This window comes from Lepidochelys kempii, chromosome 1 (genome assembly GCF_965140285.1).
Source record: "Lepidochelys kempii isolate rLepKem1 chromosome 1, rLepKem1.hap1, whole genome shotgun sequence".
Taxonomy (NCBI): domain Eukaryota; kingdom Metazoa; phylum Chordata; order Testudines; family Cheloniidae; genus Lepidochelys; species Lepidochelys kempii.
Window position 1 is genome coordinate 240,265,001 of NC_136380.1, and position 23,283 is coordinate 240,288,283.

At 46.4% G+C, this 23,283-nt stretch overlaps 1 protein-coding gene across 5 annotated transcripts in view; it reads right to left on the reverse strand.

Moving 5' to 3' along the window:
• BPGM (bisphosphoglycerate mutase) overlaps positions 1-23,283 on the reverse strand; it is a 67,013-nt gene that overhangs the window by 21,637 nt on the left and 22,093 nt on the right. For 2 of the 5 annotated variants that reach the window (XM_073319476.2, XM_073319484.2), the window contains 2 exons: positions 21,341-21,406; positions 16,068-20,194 (listed from right to left, as the gene is read on the reverse strand). In XM_073319476.2, the coding sequence (XP_073175577.1) occupies positions 20,013-20,194; positions 21,341-21,406 (248 nt within the window). In that variant the 3' untranslated portion in view covers positions 16,068-20,012. Of the gene's footprint in view, positions 1-16,067; positions 20,195-21,296; positions 21,407-23,283 lie in introns of those variants that run through there. The other 3 variants (XM_073319502.2, XM_073319531.2, XM_073319520.2) reach the window with 3 other exon arrangements.

Here is a 23,283-nt window from a genome sequence, read left to right on the forward strand (position 1 = left end):
CACAGGCCCAGATACCTCCCAGATACCCTTGGAGCGGAGGGAAACTGTGAGTGTGGGCGGGAAGAAGGTCACCGCGTGGAGGGACACCGGAGCACAAGTGTCAGCTATCCATGCTTCCTTAGTGGACCCCAATTTAATCAACCCAGAGATCCAAGTGACGATTCAACCCTTCAAGTCCAACTCTTTCAATTTGCCTACAGCCAAGTTGCCTGTCCAGTACAAGGGCTGGTCAGGAATGTGGACTTTTGCAGTCTATGATGATTATCCCATCCCCATGCTGTTGGGGGAAGACTTGGCCAATCATGTGAAGCAGGCCAAGAGGGTGGGAATGGTCACCCGCAACCAGGCTAAACAAGCCGTGAGGCCTAGCTCTGTTCCGGAAACTTCTATCAGGACCCAGTCAGAGGTGATGGACCTGGACCCCAGGCCAATGTCTGCAACAGCAGTAGTGGATCCAGTCCCAGAGACCCAGACGGAACCAGTCCCAGAACCGGAACCAGCCGAACAACCAACACCAGACCCCGTGTCAGCACTGAATCCAGTACTTGCAACCTCAACACCAGAGGGCCCCACCGAACCTGAACTGGCAGCAGCCGATAACCCTACACAAGAGGCTCAGCCGGAGCCTGAATCCCAACATAGTGCACCAGCGGAGAGCGGTTCACAGTCAACAGAAACAGCTCCATCCCCTATATCGCTTCCAGAGGGACCAAGCCTAGGTCCACAATCCCATGAGGAACTGATGTCTCCAGGATCAAGGGAACAGTTCCAGACCGAACAGGAAGCAGATGAAAGCCTCCAGAGAGCTTGGACGGCGGCACGGAGCAACCCACCGCCTCTCAGATCTTCTAATCGATCCAGGTTTGTTGTAGAAAGAGGACTTTTATACAAGGAAACTCTTTCTGGGGGACACCAGGAAGACTGGCATCCTCAGAGACAGTTGGTAGTTCCAACTAAATACCGGGCCAAGCTCTTGAGCTTAGCCCATGATCACCCTAGTGGCCATGCTGGGGTGAACAGGACCAAAGACCGTTTGGGGGGGGTCATTCCACTGGGAGGGAATGGGCAAGGATGTTTCTACCTATGTCCAGTCTTGTGAGGTGTGCCAAAGAGTGGGAAAACCCCAAGACCAGGTCAAAGCTCCTCTCCAGCCACTCCCCATCATTGAAGTTCCATTTCAGCGAGTAGCTGTGGATATTCTGGGTCCTTTTCCGAAAAAGACACCCAGAGGAAAGCAGTACATACTGACTTTCATGGATTTTGCCACCCGATGGCCGGAAGCAGTAGCTCTAAGCAACACCAGGGCTAAAAGTGTGTGCCAGGCACTAGCAGACATTTTTGCCAGGGTAGGTTGGCCCTCCGACATCCTCACAGATGCAGGGACTAATTTCCTGGCAGGAACTATGAAAAACCTTTGGGAAGCTCATGGGGTAAATCACTTGGTTGCCACTCCTTACCATCATCAAACAAATGGCATGGTGGAGAAGTTTAATGGAACTTTGGGGGCCATGATACGTAAATTCGTAAATGAGCACTCCAATGATTGGGACCTAGTATTGCAGCAGTTGCTCTTTGCCTACAGAGCTGTACCACATCCCAGTTTAGGGTTTTCCCCATTTGAACTTGTATATGGCCGTGAGGTTAAGGGGCCATTGCAGTTGGTGAAGCAGCAATGGGAGGGATTTACACCTTCTCCAGGAACTAACATTCTGGACTTTGTAACCAACCTACAAAACACCCTCCGAACCTCTTTAGCCCTTGCTAGAGAAAACTTACAGGATGCTCAAAAAGAGCAAAAAGCCTGGTATGATAAACATGCCAGAGAGCGTTCCTTCAAAGTAGGAGACCAGGTCATGGTCTTAAAGGCGCTCCAGGCCCATAAAATGGAAGCATCGTGGGAAGGGCCATTCGTGGTCCAGGAGCGCCTGGGAGCTGTTAATTATCTCATAGCATTCCCCACCTCCAACCGAAAGCCTAAGGTGTACCATATTAATTCTCTAAAGCCCTTTTATTCCAGAGAATTAAAGGTTTGTCAGTTTACAGCCCAGGGAGGAGACGACGCTGAGTGGCCTGAAGGTGTTTACTACGAAGGGAAATGTGCTGGTGGTGTGGAAGAGGTGAACCTCTCCATGACCCTTGGGCGTATGCAGCGACAGCAGATCCAGGAGCTGTGCACTAGCTACGCGCCAACGTTCTCAGCCACCCCAGGACTGACTGAACGGGCATACCACTCCATTGACACAGGTAATGCTCACCCAATTAGGGTCCACCCTTACCGGGTGTCTCCTCAAGCTAAAACTGCTATAGAACGGGAGATCCAGGATATGTTACAGATGGGTGTAATCCGCCCCTCTGAAAGTGCATGGGCATCTCCAGTGGTTCTAGTTCCCAAACCAGATGGGGAAATACGTTTTTGCGTGGACTACCGTAAGCTAAATGCTGTAACTCGCCCAGACAACTATCCCATGCCACGCACAGATGAACTATTAGAGAAGCTGGGAAGGGCCCAGTTCATCTCTACCTTGGACTTAACCAAGGGGTACTGGCAGGTACCACTAGATGAATCTGCCAAGGAAAGGTCAGCCTTCATCACACATCTCGGGCTGTATGAATTTAATGTACTCCCTTTCGGGCTGCGAAATGCACCCGCCACTTTCCAAAGACTTGTAGATGGTCTCCTAGCGGGATTAGGAGAATATGCAGTCGCCTACCTTGACGATGTGGCCATATTTTCGGATTCCTGGGCAGACCACCTGGAACATCTACAAAAAGTCCTTGAGCGCATAAGGGAGGCAGGACTAACTGTTAAGGCTAAGAAGTGTCAAATAGGCCTAAACAGAGTGACTTACCTTGGACACCAGGTGGGTCAAGGAACTATCAGCCCCCTACAGGCCAAAGTGGATGTTATCCAAAAGTGGCCTGTCCCAAAGTCAAAGAAACAGGTTCAATCCTTCTTAGGCTTGGCCGGTTATTACAGACGATTTGTACCGCACTACAGCCAAATCGCTGCCCCACTGACAGACCTAACCAAAAAGAAACAGCCAAATGCTGTTCAGTGGACCGGAAGGTGTCAGAAGGCCTTTAACAAGCTTAAAGCGACACTCATGTCTGACCCTGTACTAAGGGCCCCAGACTTTGACAAACCGTTCCTAGTAACCACAGATGCATCCGAGCGTGGTGTGGGAGCAGTTTTAATGCAGAAAGGACCTGATCAAGAATTCCACCCTGTAGTGTTTCTCAGCAAAAAACTGTCTGAGAGGGAAAGCAACTGGTCAGTCACTGAAAAAGAATGTTATGCCATTGTCTACGCTCTGGAAAAGCTACGCCCATATGTTTGGGGACGGCGTTTCCACCTGCAAACCGACCATGCTGCACTAAAGTGGCTTCACACCGTCAAAGAAGCTAACAGAAAACTTCTTCGGTGGAGTTTAGCTCTCCAAGATTTTGATTTCGACATCCAACACATCTCAGGAGCTTCTAACAAAGTGGCTGATGCACTCTCCCGTGAAAGTTTCCCAGAATCAACTGGTTAAAATCGTCCTTGAGATGTGGAAAATATTGTTAGTCTTTATGTACTTGGTAGTATATTTAGAGATGCATGTGTCTTATTAACTCTGTTTTCCTAGAGCTCCAGGAAGAAATCCCAGCCAGTGTTTCACCCTAGCTGAGATTTGGGGGGCGTGTCATAAATATAAAGGGAAGGGTAAACCCCTTTGAAATCCCTCCTGGCCAGGGGAAAGCTCCTCTCACCTGTAAAGGGTTAAGAAGCTAAAGGTAACCTCGCTGGCACCTGACCAAAATGACCAATGAGGAGACAAGATACTTTCAAAAGCTGGGAGGAGGGAGAGAAACAAAGGTTTTGTGTGTCTGTCTGTAGTCGTCTTGGCCAGGGACAGAACAGGAATGGAGCCTTAGAACTTTTAGTAAGTAATCTAGCTAGGTATGTGTTAGATTATGATTTCTTTAAATGGCTGAGAAAAGAATTGTGCTGAATAGAATAACTATTTCTGTCTGTGTATCTTTTTTGTAACTTAAGGTTTTGCCTAGAGGGGTTCTCTATGTTTTTGAATCTAATTACCCTGTAAGATATCTACCATCCTGATTTTACAGGGGGGATTTCTTTATTTCTATTTACTTCTATTTTTTATTAAAAGTCTTCTTGTAAAACACTGAATGCTTTTTCATTGTTCTCAGATCCAAGGGTTTGGGTCTGTGGTCACCTATGCAAATTGGTGAGGCTTTTTATCCAACATTTCCCAGGAAAGGGGGAGTGCAAGTGTTGGGAGGATTGTTCATTGTTCTTAAGATCCAAGGGTCTGGGTCTGTAGTCACCTAGGCGAATTGGTGAGGCTTTTTACCAAACCTTGTCCAGGAAGTAGGGTGCAAGGTTTTGGGAAGTATTTTGGGGGGAAGGACGCGTCCAAACAGCTCTTCCCCAGTAACCAGTATTAGTTTGGTGGTGGTAGCGGCCATTCCAAGGATAACGGGGGTAATATTTTGTACCTTGGGGAAGTTTTGACCTAAGCTGGTAAAGATAAGCTTAGGAGGTTTTTCATGCAGGTCCCCACATCTGTACCCTAGAGTTCAGAGTGGGGGAGGAACCTTGACATGGTGGCACAGTGGTGGGATTAACCTGAAATCATTTTGAGATCCAGTTGAGATTTTTTGAACTAGAAATACAGATTTTAAAAAGGAATTTTTAGGAAGTCCAGAAGGCAGCTTTGAAACTGAAAGCAGCTTGGTTTCTCTCTGCTTTGTGGCCAAGCAGAGACAAAAGGGGATTATCTTGTGAATTGCAGGTTTCATTTGCCTGGAGGCAGGGTACTTAACTCCTGCAGGGAAATTCACAGTCTTCCAACCCAGAGGTTTGTTTTTTTTTTCTTTTCTTCCTAAAAGTAAATAGGGGGTGTGTGCTCTACCCATTTGCCTGGAGACAAAAGTGGCAGGGTTTTTTTTAGGATTTTGATTTTTTTTTTGTTTTACAAGGAGCACAGGTTTGAAAAGAAATTTTTTTTTTCTTTGGGCTGGGTAAGCAGGTTTCCAAGTAGTTGGAGGTTTTTTGCTTTAATTTGGGCCCAGAGCAGAGACAAGGGAATTGTCTTTTTCTGTAGGCTGACAATCACTATCAGAGAATAGGTATTCTATTCCAGCACAGCAAAATTTTACAGCCAAGTTTTGTTTGTTTATTTCTAAACCTCGGGTGTAAAGTTAGTTAAAAACAGAGAGGTTAGAATGACCAAATCCTCAGCTCGACTACAGCTGGAATTAGCCAAATTTCAGGCTGAGGAAAAACAAAGGGAACATGAAAGACAGATAGAACTCATGCGGCTGGAGAAGGAGGTACAGGAGGCTGCCCACAAGAGGGAAATGGAGGCGAGGAAGCATGTGGAGGAGATGGAGAGAATAAAGGCCCAGCAGAACATACCAACAAACCCTAACAATCCTTCTCCAGGTACCACTTCCCATCCCAGAAAGTTCCCCACCTACAAGGCAGGTGATGATACCGAGGCCTTCTTAGAAAACTTCGAAAGGGCCTGCCTTGGGTACAACATCTCTACTGACCAATACATGGTAGAGCTGAGGCCGCAGCTCAGTGGACCCTTAGCTGAGGTGGCAGCTGAAATGCCTAGAGAACACATGAACAAGTATGAACTGTTTAAATCCAAGGCGAGAGTCAGAATGGGGATAACACCCGAGCAGTCTCGTCGGAGGTTCCGAGCCCTAAGGTGGAAACCAGACATGTCATTTACCCGACATGCCTACCACATTGTGAAACATTGGGATGCCTGGATATCAGGAGCAAGTGTTGAATCTCCAGTAAATTTGCCCTTCCTAATGCAAATGGAACAATTCTTAGAGGGTGTTCCTGAGGAAATAGAAAGATACATCCTAGATGGGAAACCCAAAACTGTAATCGAGGCAGGAGAGATTGGAGCCAGATGGGTGGAGGTGGCAGAGAAGAAGAAAACTGGTCGCAGTTGGAGCGGAGACCAGAAGGGACCACCCCAGACCACACCCTATTACCGGGGGCCGCCCAAAGCCCCACCTACCTCCCAAAGAACCCTCCAGACCCCTTATCGTCCCACCACCCCGTTCTCCAGCAACCCTCCTCGTCCCAGTGACCCGTCAGCTGGACGATGTTTTAAGTGTAACGAGCTGGGGCATGTAAAGGCCAACTGCCCCAAGAACCCCAACAGATTACAGTTCATTGCACCGGAATCACACCAGAGGTCCACAGGCCCAGATACCTCCCAGATACCCTTGGAGCGGAGGGAAACTGTGAGTGTGGGCGGGAAGAAGGTCACCGCGTGGAGGGACACCGGAGCACAAGTGTCAGCTATCCATGCTTCCTTAGTGGACCCCAATTTAATCAACCCAGAGATCCAAGTGACGATTCAACCCTTCAAGTCCAACTCTTTCAATTTGCCTACAGCCAAGTTGCCTGTCCAGTACAAGGGCTGGTCAGGAATGTGGACTTTTGCAGTCTATGATGATTATCCCATCCCCATGCTGTTGGGGGAAGACTTGGCCAATCATGTGAAGCAGGCCAAGAGGGTGGGAATGGTCACCCGCAACCAGGCTAAACAAGCCGTGAGGCCTAGCTCTGTTCCGGAAACTTCTATCAGGACCCAGTCAGAGGTGATGGACCTGGACCCCAGGCCAATGTCTGCAACAGCAGTAGTGGATCCAGTCCCAGAGACCCAGACGGAACCAGTCCCAGAACCGGAACCAGCCGAACAACCAACACCAGACCCCGTGTCAGCACTGAATCCAGTACTTGCAACCTCAACACCAGAGGGCCCCACCGAACCTGAACTGGCAGCAGCCGATAACCCTACACAAGAGGCTCAGCCGGAGCCTGAATCCCAACATAGTGCACCAGCGGAGAGCGGTTCACAGTCAACAGAAACAGCTCCATCCCCTATATCGCTTCCAGAGGGACCAAGCCTAGGTCCACAATCCCATGAGGAACTGATGTCTCCAGGATCAAGGGAACAGTTCCAGACCGAACAGGAAGCAGATGAAAGCCTCCAGAGAGCTTGGACGGCGGCACGGAGCAACCCACCGCCTCTCAGATCTTCTAATCGATCCAGGTTTGTTGTAGAAAGAGGACTTTTATACAAGGAAACTCTTTCTGGGGGACACCAGGAAGACTGGCATCCTCAGAGACAGTTGGTAGTTCCAACTAAATACCGGGCCAAGCTCTTGAGCTTAGCCCATGATCACCCTAGTGGCCATGCTGGGGTGAACAGGACCAAAGACCGTTTGGGGGGGGTCATTCCACTGGGAGGGAATGGGCAAGGATGTTTCTACCTATGTCCAGTCTTGTGAGGTGTGCCAAAGAGTGGGAAAACCCCAAGACCAGGTCAAAGCTCCTCTCCAGCCACTCCCCATCATTGAAGTTCCATTTCAGCGAGTAGCTGTGGATATTCTGGGTCCTTTTCCGAAAAAGACACCCAGAGGAAAGCAGTACATACTGACTTTCATGGATTTTGCCACCCGATGGCCGGAAGCAGTAGCTCTAAGCAACACCAGGGCTAAAAGTGTGTGCCAGGCACTAGCAGACATTTTTGCCAGGGTAGGTTGGCCCTCCGACATCCTCACAGATGCAGGGACTAATTTCCTGGCAGGAACTATGAAAAACCTTTGGGAAGCTCATGGGGTAAATCACTTGGTTGCCACTCCTTACCATCATCAAACAAATGGCATGGTGGAGAAGTTTAATGGAACTTTGGGGGCCATGATACGTAAATTCGTAAATGAGCACTCCAATGATTGGGACCTAGTATTGCAGCAGTTGCTCTTTGCCTACAGAGCTGTACCACATCCCAGTTTAGGGTTTTCCCCATTTGAACTTGTATATGGCCGTGAGGTTAAGGGGCCATTGCAGTTGGTGAAGCAGCAATGGGAGGGATTTACACCTTCTCCAGGAACTAACATTCTGGACTTTGTAACCAACCTACAAAACACCCTCCGAACCTCTTTAGCCCTTGCTAGAGAAAACTTACAGGATGCTCAAAAAGAGCAAAAAGCCTGGTATGATAAACATGCCAGAGAGCGTTCCTTCAAAGTAGGAGACCAGGTCATGGTCTTAAAGGCGCTCCAGGCCCATAAAATGGAAGCATCGTGGGAAGGGCCATTCGTGGTCCAGGAGCGCCTGGGAGCTGTTAATTATCTCATAGCATTCCCCACCTCCAACCGAAAGCCTAAGGTGTACCATATTAATTCTCTAAAGCCCTTTTATTCCAGAGAATTAAAGGTTTGTCAGTTTACAGCCCAGGGAGGAGACGACGCTGAGTGGCCTGAAGGTGTTTACTACGAAGGGAAATGTGCTGGTGGTGTGGAAGAGGTGAACCTCTCCATGACCCTTGGGCGTATGCAGCGACAGCAGATCCAGGAGCTGTGCACTAGCTACGCGCCAACGTTCTCAGCCACCCCAGGACTGACTGAACGGGCATACCACTCCATTGACACAGGTAATGCTCACCCAATTAGGGTCCACCCTTACCGGGTGTCTCCTCAAGCTAAAACTGCTATAGAACGGGAGATCCAGGATATGTTACAGATGGGTGTAATCCGCCCCTCTGAAAGTGCATGGGCATCTCCAGTGGTTCTAGTTCCCAAACCAGATGGGGAAATACGTTTTTGCGTGGACTACCGTAAGCTAAATGCTGTAACTCGCCCAGACAACTATCCCATGCCACGCACAGATGAACTATTAGAGAAGCTGGGAAGGGCCCAGTTCATCTCTACCTTGGACTTAACCAAGGGGTACTGGCAGGTACCACTAGATGAATCTGCCAAGGAAAGGTCAGCCTTCATCACACATCTCGGGCTGTATGAATTTAATGTACTCCCTTTCGGGCTGCGAAATGCACCCGCCACTTTCCAAAGACTTGTAGATGGTCTCCTAGCGGGATTAGGAGAATATGCAGTCGCCTACCTTGACGATGTGGCCATATTTTCGGATTCCTGGGCAGACCACCTGGAACATCTACAAAAAGTCCTTGAGCGCATAAGGGAGGCAGGACTAACTGTTAAGGCTAAGAAGTGTCAAATAGGCCTAAACAGAGTGACTTACCTTGGACACCAGGTGGGTCAAGGAACTATCAGCCCCCTACAGGCCAAAGTGGATGTTATCCAAAAGTGGCCTGTCCCAAAGTCAAAGAAACAGGTTCAATCCTTCTTAGGCTTGGCCGGTTATTACAGACGATTTGTACCGCACTACAGCCAAATCGCTGCCCCACTGACAGACCTAACCAAAAAGAAACAGCCAAATGCTGTTCAGTGGACCGGAAGGTGTCAGAAGGCCTTTAACAAGCTTAAAGCGACACTCATGTCTGACCCTGTACTAAGGGCCCCAGACTTTGACAAACCGTTCCTAGTAACCACAGATGCATCCGAGCGTGGTGTGGGAGCAGTTTTAATGCAGAAAGGACCTGATCAAGAATTCCACCCTGTAGTGTTTCTCAGCAAAAAACTGTCTGAGAGGGAAAGCAACTGGTCAGTCACTGAAAAAGAATGTTATGCCATTGTCTACGCTCTGGAAAAGCTACGCCCATATGTTTGGGGACGGCGTTTCCACCTGCAAACCGACCATGCTGCACTAAAGTGGCTTCACACCGTCAAAGAAGCTAACAGAAAACTTCTTCGGTGGAGTTTAGCTCTCCAAGATTTTGATTTCGACATCCAACACATCTCAGGAGCTTCTAACAAAGTGGCTGATGCACTCTCCCGTGAAAGTTTCCCAGAATCAACTGGTTAAAATCGTCCTTGAGATGTGGAAAATATTGTTAGTCTTTATGTACTTGGTAGTATATTTAGAGATGCATGTGTCTTATTAACTCTGTTTTCCTAGAGCTCCAGGAAGAAATCCCAGCCAGTGTTTCACCCTAGCTGAGATTTGGGGGGCGTGTCATAAATATAAAGGGAAGGGTAAACCCCTTTGAAATCCCTCCTGGCCAGGGGAAAGCTCCTCTCACCTGTAAAGGGTTAAGAAGCTAAAGGTAACCTCGCTGGCACCTGACCAAAATGACCAATGAGGAGACAAGATACTTTCAAAAGCTGGGAGGAGGGAGAGAAACAAAGGTTTTGTGTGTCTGTCTGTAGTCGTCTTGGCCAGGGACAGAACAGGAATGGAGCCTTAGAACTTTTAGTAAGTAATCTAGCTAGGTATGTGTTAGATTATGATTTCTTTAAATGGCTGAGAAAAGAATTGTGCTGAATAGAATAACTATTTCTGTCTGTGTATCTTTTTTGTAACTTAAGGTTTTGCCTAGAGGGGTTCTCTATGTTTTTGAATCTAATTACCCTGTAAGATATCTACCATCCTGATTTTACAGGGGGGATTTCTTTATTTCTATTTACTTCTATTTTTTATTAAAAGTCTTCTTGTAAAACACTGAATGCTTTTTCATTGTTCTCAGATCCAAGGGTTTGGGTCTGTGGTCACCTATGCAAATTGGTGAGGCTTTTTATCCAACATTTCCCAGGAAAGGGGGAGTGCAAGTGTTGGGAGGATTGTTCATTGTTCTTAAGATCCAAGGGTCTGGGTCTGTAGTCACCTAGGCGAATTGGTGAGGCTTTTTACCAAACCTTGTCCAGGAAGTAGGGTGCAAGGTTTTGGGAAGTATTTTGGGGGGAAGGACGCGTCCAAACAGCTCTTCCCCAGTAACCAGTATTAGTTTGGTGGTGGTAGCGGCCATTCCAAGGATAACGGGGGTAATATTTTGTACCTTGGGGAAGTTTTGACCTAAGCTGGTAAAGATAAGCTTAGGAGGTTTTTCATGCAGGTCCCCACATCTGTACCCTAGAGTTCAGAGTGGGGGAGGAACCTTGACACAGCCCCAGCATGGGGGCATGGCCAGGGCACTGCTGAGGTCTGCTATTCTTTGCTGCTGGAATAGCCCCTAGAGCAGAGGTGGGCAAACTACAGCCCACGGGCCACACCCAGCCCCTGAGCTCCTGGCCATGGAGGCTCGCCCACAGTCCCTCCCCCACTGTCCCCCCTCCCCCGCAGCCGCGCAGGCAGCACAGCTTGCGCCCTCCCACCTTCCAAGCTTTCCAATAAGCCTGTCCTGCCGCTCTGAGCAGCATGGTAAGGGGGAGGGGAGTTGGATAAGGGGCAGGAAGTCCCAGGGGGTAGTTCCGAGGACAGGGGGCTGTTGGATGGGGCGGACATTCAGGGGGGGCGGTCAGAAGACAGGGGGGGTTGGATAGGGGATGGGGCCTGGGGGGGGCAGTTAGGGGTGGGGGTCCTGGGAGGGGGCGGTCAGGAGACAAGAAGCAGGGGGGTTGGATGGGTTGGGGGTTCTGAGGGGTGCAGTCAGGGGGCGGGAAGTGGGAGGGGGCAGATAGGGGGCAGGGGCCAGGCTGTTTGCGGAGGCACAGCCTTCCCTGCCCAGCCCTCCATACCGTTTCGCAACCCTGATGTGGCCCTCTGGCCAAAAAGTTTGCCCACCCCTGCCCTAGGGGCTTTAGGTGCCAATAGGTAAGTTAGAACATCTTAGAGGAATAGGGAAGCGTACAGGGATGCGTGGACCCTCCATCTTTCCCATCAGCCTCCAGCTACATGTTGGACAAAATTGGAAGCCCCTCTACCCAGCCCAGGGCCTCCTGGCAACTATGAACTGGGGAGCAGCCTGCATTCTCAGCATTCTGCCCGCTTCAAGGGGGCAGTTTCCACTATCCTAGCCTTTCCGGAGCCTCCATTTTGAATCCACCTCCCCAGTTTCTCTCTCTGCTGTTACTCAGAACTTCCACAAGCAGCAGCTAAACTGTCCGGATACTTAGAGAGGCAAGGTGAAGTGAGCAGTTAACACCTCTCCAGCCAAACAGCCCCCCAACCTCATCATCAGCAGACAGCTCCCCACAGACCAGGACACACCAATCCAAAGTGGCACTAGACCCTGCCAGAACAACAGATGTGAAACCTGCAGACTAACATCACACACAACACACCTTTCAAGTTCCATGGGTCCTACACATGTGGAGTACCTCATCCAGGGCACTTAATGACCCAATAATAACTGAGTGTGTGTCAAGGTTCCTTCCCCACTCTGAACTCTAGGGTACAGATGTGTGGACCTGCATGAAAAACCCCCTAAGCTTATTTTTACCAGCTTAGGTTAAAACTTCCCCAAGGTACAAACTATTTTTCCTTTTGCCCCTGGATTTTATTGCTGCCGCCACCAAACGTCTAACAAATATATAACAGGGAAAAAGCCCGCTTGGAAACGTCTTTCCCCCCAAAATCCTCCCAAACCCTACACCCCCTTTCCTGGGGAAGGCTTGATAAAAATCCTCACCAATTTGCATAGGTGAACACAGACCCAAACCCTTGGATCTTAAGAACAATGAAAAAGCAATCAGGTTCTTAAAAGAAGAATTTTAATTGAAGAAAAAGTAAAAGAATCACCTCTGTAAAGTCAGGATGGTAAATACCTTACAGGGTAATTGGCTTCAAAACATAGAGAATCCCTCTAGGCAAAATCTTAAGTTACAAAAAGACACAAAAACAGGAATATACAGTCCATTCAGCACAACTTATTTTATCAGCCATTTAAACAAAACAGAATCTAACGCATATCTAACTAGATTGCTTATTAGCCCTTTACAGGAGTTCTGACCTGCATTCCTGCTCTGGTCCCATCAAAAGCAACACACAGACTGAGAGAGCCTTTGTTTCTCCCCCCTCCAGCTTTGAAAGTATCTTGTCTCCTCATTGGTCATTTTGGTCAGGTGCCAGTGAGGTTATCCTAGCTTCTTAACCCTTTACAGGTGAAAGGGTTTTTCCTCTGGCCAGGAGGGATTTAAAGGTGTTTACTCTTCCATTTATATTTATGACAGTGTGTGAAACCATGCTACCAATGAACTATCACAGAAAAATGATATGACAAAAACACTATATCACCTGTGGGTGAACACTTCACAAAGCAAACACTCTATATATGACCTGTCAGTCCTCACCCTCAAAGGAAACCTGCACACTTTCAAACAACAAACCTGGGAGCTGAAATTCATAACTTTGCTTGACACTAAACATCATGGACTGAAGAGAGGCACTGGATTTATGGCTTACTACAACAATCTATAACCCACTAAGTCCCCTCCCCAGATTTCTCTCTCTCTCTCTCCTATGACTGGAGTGGTGTTTACTGGCCACTTCACCTTGAATGGTATCTTGAAATGTGTTAACTACTGATGCTAAACAATCTGTCCCACCTCGTATTTAGCTGTGACACCCTGAGTATGTTTCCCAGACCCAGAAAGCTCTGTGTAAGCAGGAAAGCTTATCTCTCTCACCAACAAAAATTGGTCCAATAAAAGATATTACCTCACCTACCTTGTCTCTAATATCCTGGGCCCAACAGGGCTAAAACAACACCGTTTGTCAGCAACATTGCTGCCAGAGGAAACTGGCTGTGGATGGATATGGGGAAGAAACCAGCCCTGAAGACGGTCAAGACTCTGGTCAGTTTTCATTTTGCTGCATCTTAGGGTAGCTTTGAGCAGCAGCAGCACTGCAGCATTCTGACTGCCAATTTAGGAAGGCAGCACTAACTGGATTGTACTCAGTTTGCATTTGGAAGTTACCTTCACAGCCACAAGGGCTAGCTTTCATTTAAACAAAACAAACCCCAACACTCCTAGTCACCCTTCTGAATGGATTTTTTCAAGCCCATGTTAAAGGTTGGCTGCAGTCAGTTGCCCTCGCTCTGTAACCTTTTAGATCTAAAACTGAGCAGGGTTCAGGCCAAGCCAGTGCTCAGATGTTCTTTCATTCTAAGTAATACAGGAAATGATGTTGTTGATACCCCAGGAGGTGCTCTTCCCTCTAAGTCAGGATTAGTACCATGCTGTGCATTGGCTAAGGATCACTGCTGGTGGTGCCAGCTTTCAGCAGAGTTCTATAGAGTTCTTGAGCACCTGTACTCCTTAAGTCCCAGGGCACCTTTCACTTGGATAGTGGCAAGGCCAACCCTAGCTGGACCAAAAAAAAGAGTCATGAATCAGAATGACAATCAGGGTCCAGCTACCCCAAGAGGAAAACAGACAATGAGCAGTTAACCCAGCTGATTGCATACTGGATTATAGACTCAGACTTTAAGGTCAGAATGGACCATCATGATCATCTAGTCTGACCTCCTGCACGCTGCAAGCCACAGAACCCCCCCGCACTCCTGTAATAGACCCCTAACCTGTCTGAGTTACTGAAGTCCTCAAATCATGGTTTAAAGACTTAAAGTCACAGAGAATCCACCATTTACAGACAAATTCCTACTGTACTATAAACCTATATCAAGTTATTTTATGAAAGCTTGTAATCTTCTCAACTTAAGTCATTATGAGGTATGTATATGGACTGTGGTTATGAATTTATGTCTAGTCTATATAATACTTAGTCCTGCCATGAGTGCAGGGGACTGGACTGGATGACCTTTTGAGGTCCCTTCCAGTCCTATGAGTCTATGTATACAGAAAACTGTGCTCAATCTGTACAATTTTCACAACACATCCCAGTAGAGAGGAACACCTCCCAACACAGTTCACACAAAATGAACAAGTACCTATTCATTGTGCAGCCCAGGAAAAGACTATGAAGGACCGTTAATTGGAAGAAAAGGGATTTTTATCTAATATGGAAGTGTAAGGCCTGAGATTGCACTTTTGTTTATTTGCTGTGTAACTTGTATATGTATGCGCTCTCCCTTACTATTTCGTCTGTGATTTTTGTATTACCTGCTTGGGATGAAAATAAATGTATCTTTTGTACAAACTGTGTTGAGTGTGTGTGCCAAAGTGAACTGCTAAGTGGGGGTTGGGGGCAGGTTTCACACCTCTGGGGCTGACGAACAAGAGGGAGACAGTCTGAGCATCTAGTACGTCAGAACTCAAGGAGCATGGATTTGGCAAGGCTAGGTGTGAAAGGGTGGTTGTGTTACTGTGGAGTAACCAGGCTGGTGGAAGCCAGAGTGAGACATTGTGCTTGTGGGCAGGCTACTGGTGTCAGGGAACAGAACCAAAGCAGCACAGCATAAAGACCCTCAAGGTTACAGGGTAGGCAGTTTCAGACGCCTTCCTGTTTTGAGGATCACCCAGACCACCACAGTCAGGCCCCCAAAAATTATGGAATTGGTTTAAAAATCATGAGGGTTTTTGTGGTTTTGTTTAAAGATCACATTGAGGCTTTTCTTTGCCTTCTGGGTTTTCTACCTTAGAGTTTTATGCTGCCACCCTTCACCATGGTATATCTGAGTATCATCTACGTAAAAACAATAGCAACAGCCATGTGTCTAGCAGACCCCATGGAGTTGGACGCTTCTTCAATTTCTGTGGGGGGGGGGGGTCACTCTACTTGGGGTAAAGGATATTTGGGGGCAGGTTGTCTCCAGCAGCCAAGGCTTTAAGTAAAACATCAAGTATTGAAAGACTAGAAATTACAGAAGATGGCAACACTGGGCACAAATTCTAGTTATCTGAATTCCCCTAGAGTTTGAAATGGATACACAATCCTCCCCCATCCCAACTTCCTTTCATTTAAGAAGTTGGACAGTATGCATGCACTGTTTACATGCTAGCCATGTTTTACCCTAGAAGTGGCTCATCACACATCACTGAAATGTAATAAGAGTTTGATAAGCGCTTTGGCATTCTTAAATTGAAAGTGCTAGGCCACAGCGATGATGAAGGCCAGGTCTATGCTAGAGACCTTACAGTGGCACAGCTGTACCGATGCACCGCCATAAGATTTCCCATGTAGCCACTCTATGCTGACAGGAGAACTCTCCCGTCAACAAAATTAAACCACCCCCAACGAGCAGCGGTAGCTATGTCAGGGGGAGAACACCTCCCACCAGCATAGCACTGTCCACACTGGCACTTCTGTTGGTGAAACTTATGCCACACAGGAAGGTGGTTTTTTCACACCCCCGAGCGACATAAGTTACACCAACAAAAGTGCTAGTGTAGACGTAGCCAAAGTCAACATGTGAAAAGCCATCGTTTCAGATCTATGGGAAGAATGGATAAGGGGGAACAAAAAAAAAAGAGGTGAAGCCAAACAATTTTAAAGTTGTATTTCAGATGGTTTATTGAATTTTAAAGAATTTGCCAACTCTACAAGTAAATATTTACAAGTGTTCTCAACAGGATCACACAACAAACCACATATTCCAAACACATAAGCAAACCAACCATGCCTATATCATCAGCTGTGGAAATGCTGTATTATTTCCAGAGCTCTGAAGCTCGATCAAGGGAAAATGCATCTTCTAACCATGGATTGGGACGGGTCACTAGGCTGCTTCTCATCCATCCCGTTGCTGTAAGATAACAGTGCCTGTAGATCAGGCCCCCTTCCCCATGAATGCTGGCTTCTGTCCTCAAGTATGCACCCCCCACCCCCCATTGTGCGTCAATGATATAGTTACAAAGGATGCCAAGAGACCAGTGCTGGTAAGTGCTCAGAAACGCCTGGCTTGCGCCTCCAATTCTTCCCCCTATTGAGGGGCATTTTATAGCCCCCAGGAGAAGATCAAGGTCTCGGTCTGTTGCTCCCTGCGTTGGAAATGCTGAAGAGCATGGGTACTGAACCTTGGCGAGCTGCTTTGTCATCAAATGGAGTCTCAGCCCAAACAACTGCAGTCCAACTTCCTGCTGCACTACACCACTGCCTCTTGAGTTAAGAGCATTGCAAAAAAAAACAAAACAAAAAAAACCAAAAAAAAAACCAAAAACCAGTTCCATTTGAAACCATTTTCGATTTGCCCCGCTTGGCTGGCTGCTGAACCTAAGGCTTCTGAACATTTACTCAGCACTTAACCCTTCTATTTAAAGGTCAGGTGTTCCTAAGATCAGTGCTCCTTTTCCTTCTGCAGGAGAGCATGAGACACCGATATCTAGACCTGCCCTTGTGTTATGTGAAACACCCGCACAGTCTGGCTTATTTATCAGCATTCTGAGCATTACACTGTAGCTGCAGCATCTCCAGTTCTCAAAAATTCCTATGTTGCACTGCTTTGGCATTGCAGTATGGTAAACAGCCAAGAGCCATGCTCTGGCCTCAGCTCCATGTCCATGAATCCCCGGGTGGTCAATGGGAGTTCTGTGTATATAGCGGAGGGCAGCATGCTGGTAGAGTCTTGTTTGCAAAACTATACTAATTATTCTCTACTCATATTTCTTTTCACTCCCCCACACCATGTTCAGACCCCTAAGTACATCTCAAAGCACATGGATGAGGGACTCCACTCCTGCTGAAGTCAGTGGTAGTGCTGCTTCATGAATGTCTTGACCAGCGCTAGTGTCAGGTGTCACACCAAAGAGAAAGCCCTGTTAGTGACGGGGCTCTTCAGTAAGGCTCTGGAAAGTGAACATTCACTGATCGGCAGCCAACGTCCTGATGCTACTGCGGAGGAGGAGATCATTTATGACTCAAACACCATATACAGATGGATAATATATACAAAAAAACCATACATCAGGCTGTAGGTTGCTTATCAATGTCACAAGACTAGGGGATTGCATAGAGGTTCTCGTCTAGTGCACAATACATTTGAGGATTATTGTAAACTGTGACTTCATATTTTAGAAAGAGAAACAATCTTAAAAACAGAAGGGACTGCAACCAGCCCCCTTTTGCAAGTGTAATAGAAACAAACAAAAAAACCTAGGCGTCCAAATGCCATTCATGTAAAGGAAAGATACCGAGCAATATGGTCTGTTACAATCAGCAAGCTTTAGTGACACAAACTACTCCTATGCTCTGAAAGTCAGAGTGCTAAGGAAGTGCAAGGCTGCTCGATTTGCCAGGAGGCAGTCATTTTCTTGAACCTATAAAAATCCAATTAAAACAAGCCACTCACTGCAAACAGCTCCATGTGAGATTTTTACAGGCATTGCACTCAGGGAATTCACAGTTGTTCCCTCAGCAGTCACAGCTTGGCTGCACTGAAAAACGAAGGGCAAAATTCTGCCTTCAAATAGGCACATGCAATTTCCAATGAAGTCAGTGGGGGCGATGTGCAACAGAGGGCGGAATTTGGACCACTGAAAGAGTTCAGTTACTGGGACGAATTCAGATTTAAGCTACGACGGTTTTACATCAGCACAAGAGAAACTAGAGTAAGGCTCATAACATGGAATTTCCTGACAAGAGTGCCTGTAAAAAAAACTCCAAGCACAAAGTTGGGGTTTTTTGGTTTTTAAAAAGGAAATTAAGACACCACACGCTGCAGTAGGTAATAGTGATAAGAGGTTCACCGGAATGAACTGGGAAGTAAATTTTAATGTTCTCTACTGTTTACAGGATCACACAACGAAACAGCCGTATTTATTTCCTGGAGTAGCCCTGCACATACACACACTTCTCACCATTACAATCTCTCCAGTATTGGCTCCTGCAAGGAGTTAATTTTGGTAACCCCGTGGTAATCTCACTTGCAAAAATGTTTGTAAACAGTTCAGTGGAGACCACTCTCTAGCCCTTATCTGGAGTGCCACAGTGTGGTGGAAGTGGGGAATTTCAAAGGTTTGGATCAGGCCCTGTTCAAGTCAAGTCAGTGTTATCAGTGACTAATGGGAGTTGGATCAAGCCTGTAGATGCTGTTAAGTGCTTGAAACCTATCCGGGTTACTCGTTCTAATTAAGGGCTAAGTCCATGACAAGTCTGAAGTTCTGTTCATGCACGAACGTCTTTGTGCTCCTTGTTTTGAGGGCTAAAGTCTGCTGCATTACATCAGTGAAATCCCACTAGGTTTACATGGGTGTTCATGCATGTGTACGTATCCCATGAACAACCTGGTTGCAGGAGTGTCATTTCAATGGGTGGTTTTATCACAGGGGTGCCCGTCTCCCCTCTGGGAGCCCCATTTCACAGATGGAACTGAGGCACTAAGGGTACATTTACACAAAGCTTCCCAGCCTGGGCTGACAGGCTCAATCTAGGGGGGCTCACACTAGCACGCTAACCCTTCTCCCAAGTCTTCAGAGCCCAAGCCACCCCTTCCAAGGGCTGTCTACAGAGCTATTTTTAGAGCACTAGCATGAGCCCTTGTCTGTGGGCCCAGAAGGCTCGCTGCTGTGAGCTGTGTCAACATACCCAGAGAGGCTAAGTGACTTGTCCAAGGTCACACAAAGTCTGTGACAGAGTAGGGAGTTGAACCTGGTTTCCCTCATCCTGGGCCAGTGCCCCAACCACTGGGCCATCCTTCACCTATCACTGGTGCAACCTAGCAGAATTTAGCCCTAAAAACTGGTTTTGAAAGCAAGGTGAAGGGGGAACGGTAGGGAGACTACTTCTTCCAAGCACACCCCACTCCCTTGTGTGATTAGTAGGATTGCGCTTCTTCGGGAACAAGAACTAGCCTTGGAAGAGTCAAGCCACAAGATACTTTTTTGTACTTCAAAAATGAGCTGCTAGCAAAAGTGCACTCTCAACCACAGCAGCGTCACTGCAATAAGACGAACAGAGAACTGCCTGTAATGTATACACTAGTGCCACAGGCAGGCTTAACAGGTCTCCCAGTAAAGAACAATCTAACTGGCACTTTACTACCTAATGCTCCCAGTTTGCAAAAAGTAAGTATTTAGTGCTTGTGAAAGTGAGCAACTTCAAATGTTACTGGGAGCCAGGTGTTCTGCAGTGCAAGCTTTCCCCACAGAGCTCTGCCAATACTTCTTAATCCTGACCTGTAATATACCCTACCATATTGCTGGCTCGGGCCTTTCTTGAGCAAAGATTTGTGGCAGACTCTGTTGCAATTTTATGGTGCCCTTACTACTGCTTAGGATGAAATCAGCCACCTCCTCTTCACCTGTAACCCACACTGGGATTTGAATTCTAGTCACCAAAGGTGAAAGGCTGCTCTACTAACTGAACGCATAACTAGCGCTCCTAATTAATATTTAAAATTAACAAGCTCACGAAGTGCAATTTAACACTCACAAAGCACTACTTATTACCACACACATACAAACACACACAGGAGTGGGGGCAGCATCTGGAAGCGTTATTTCTTCTCAACAGGTTGGACTTTCCCTTGATCTTCCACTTTTCTGATGGCAGCTTGGATAGCCTCTTGATCACCTAGAAACTGGTGACGGCCAAGAGGGCGCAGATTCTCATCGAGTTCAAGGAGCACAGGTATGCCAGTGGGGAGGGTAACATTAACTATATCCTCATCGGAGATGCCTGCAAAAAGAGAGAACAAAAAATGCCACACAGTTAAACCCAGCACAAGGCAACCTCCTGCCTTGAGATTTCCCCCAAGTATCTCCAAAGACGTTGGTCCACATTCTCTGCTGCGGCAGCGATCTGTTCAGCTAAGCAAGGAGTTGAGGCACAGGGGCCATTATGGCTTCTTGATTATCTGCCTGGCTCAACCCTAGCCCCAGTGCAGGTCAGCGCTAACCTATGACAGTTGGCAACAATTCCTAGGAGACTCTCAGCCAGCTGGAGCATGATATGGAGGGGTGGCATGGGAGCCAGCTAAACACACACTGGGGGACTTCCCTTCTGTGACCCAGAGAGCCCCTCAGTGCCAACTGGCAAAGTGCACACCATACCATAACTCACATCAGGCTGGACGCACTGTGTGGGATGTTATATGCAAACTGCTAAAAAGCTGGGCATTAATATTATTGCGTGATTTATGTGCAGGCGGTGTATAAGGAATTACAGAGGTGTACTGGAACCATGTTCCTAAAGTGTGTTCAGCAAACAGTGCAAAAGTCTGCCCTAGACAAAGAAATGGTGTTTTGCCTGCATCCCCAGTGGAAACTGAGCAAGGTAAGGCCAGAAACAATGGAAGTACACTTACACAGAAGGTAAGCAAAGCTATCAAAACTAGCAAGTATAGGAGAGATTTCCCAATGAATGATCACAACAGGGGATGCGGTCTCTCCAGGAAGCCTGCCTGCCTCTGGAAACAGAGACAATGGCCGTTGGGAAACGGAAGGAGGAACAGAAAAGCCATTTTGGCATCTGTCACCTAAGAGACGCAAGGAGCCAGAGCCCTTGAAATGTGAGAAAGGTGGAACCTTCACCCAAAGGGACTGAAGTCTCTGGGAGCTGACTATAGGTGAGAAACCTACTTAGACAAAGACTGTAACTTGCTGAAGTAAACTTTAAGTCACTAGAAATCATGTTTTGTTGTTTGTAACCTTTCCTCTCTTTCAGTCTTACTTGAAATCACGGAAACCTATGTTCTTTGTTTATTAACTTATTCTTGTTTTCTTACAAAGCCCTCTCACCGTGCTGTTACACTGAAGTGAAGTACGTGTCTCCAGCTCACCTGACAGGCTGATGGGCCCTCTTTTGAGGCAGCAAACACAATACCTTTTTGTGAGTGTCCAGGAAGAGGGACTGGACACTGCAGAGAGACGTCTTTGGGGAACTTGGGAGCTAGGCAGGGTGGATAAAAAAAAAAAAAAAAATCAACCTGGATAAAATGCTTTGAGGAAAAAAAAAAAAAAACCTATCTAAAGATAGTTTTAATTAAGATACATTATAGCTCAAAGACATCTCATTGTGGAATAGGGATTATCAATTCTAATTCTATAGTATGAGACAATATATTCATATAATGTTTAAGAAAAGTTTGTAAATGAGTTTCAATAGTTCATGGATTAGGGACCTAATCTTATGGGGTTCCAGGGACTTCTGTATAGATTATTTAGGTTAATCTTTCCATCAGCCCAATGGGACTCAGTGCTCAGTCTCGAAGATACTAGAGATGCTTAGTTTTACAATTCTCAAAACTGTGGATCTGTATCTCCAGATATAACATGCTTGTTAACAGCAAAAATGTTTTTAAATAAAATAAATAAATAGAGAGGTGAGAAACAACAGACCTCAACCCTATTGTCCCTCTGAAAATTTGTGTACACAGAGTCAATCCCTTACCTCTCTCTAAAAGTGCAAAGTTTCAAAAAGTTCAGTGACTAGAAGATGGTTGGGGGCAGAATAGATCTGGACAAGGAGAAAAAGTCTGGAGATAAAATGTGAGAAGGGAGGAACAGGCAGCAGAAACCAAAGTGAAACTGTTTGAGCAGCATATTCCAAAAGTCTTGAGGTCTTTCTGAGTGTAGCCTTCATTGATTTGAGATCTACCATAACATTCTTTCACTAGAAGGGAAAAACCTATAATGACAGCAGGTCATAAGAGAAACCAATTTTGGGAATATTTTAATGAAGTTCCTCTACCTGTGAGTAAGACAGGCATGTGTACAAAATGCAAACAGTGCAACAAAAAAATGCAAGGCCTGGTTGCCCAAATGAAACATCATGTGAAGTGTTCCTTCTCAGGAGGAAGCTGCCTTGAAGATGAGGAAAGGAACATGTCTGAACATGCAGGATCTTCAGGTTGGTAAACTTTTTTATTTCAGACTTCTTTCTTAAGGACTGCCTGTCGTCCCTCTGGACTACTCTTGAATTCTCATGTTTGAGCAAAAAATATAGTTTTTACTCTACGGTACTGTCATTTTAGATGCAGTTGTGATAAAAAATAAGTAACTGAAATAGGCAGATCCTCCTTTTACAATTTCACCTTTAAAGTAGTACTGTCAGTGAATGCAATGAGTAATACTAAATGAGCAGTATGGTAATAATAATTAAACAACCGCATTGACTTATTTTGTTTAGGAGAATCCATCCTCAACATACAGGATTCTGAAGACTCTCCACCTTCAAGATCACCATCATTTTCTATAGTTTCAGAGTTATCTACCAATGATAGTGTTTCAGTCACATCATATGTCACACATAGCCACAGTATATCACCTGTAGCAAAAAAGAAAAAAAACCTCCATCATCCAGAAACAACCATAAATAAATTTGTGATGAGAATCAGCAGATTACACAAAGAGGTAATTGATGAAAAAATTGCCCTGTTTGTTTATGCAACAAACTCTCCTTTCGGTATGATGGAGAACCCAAACTTCATTAACATGGTTCAGTCATTAAGACAGGATGCAGTCCACCCAGAGCAGATGTTGCAGGCAAATTGCTGGATAAAGTGTATGAAAGAGAAATTGAGCAGTGTGCAAAAAGGTCTGGAGTGTGAAATTGTTAACCTGAGTCTTGATGGGTGGAGCAATGTCCACAATGTCCATCCTGTTATATGTGCTTGTGTGACAACAGAAGAAGGGAATGTCTTCCTTACGGAAACAATTGATATATCAGGAAATGCACACACAGCAGAATACTTACAAGAAGTACCAGTAAAAACTATAACAAACTGTGAAAAAAAATTCAAATGTCTAGCACGCAGCTTGGTCACA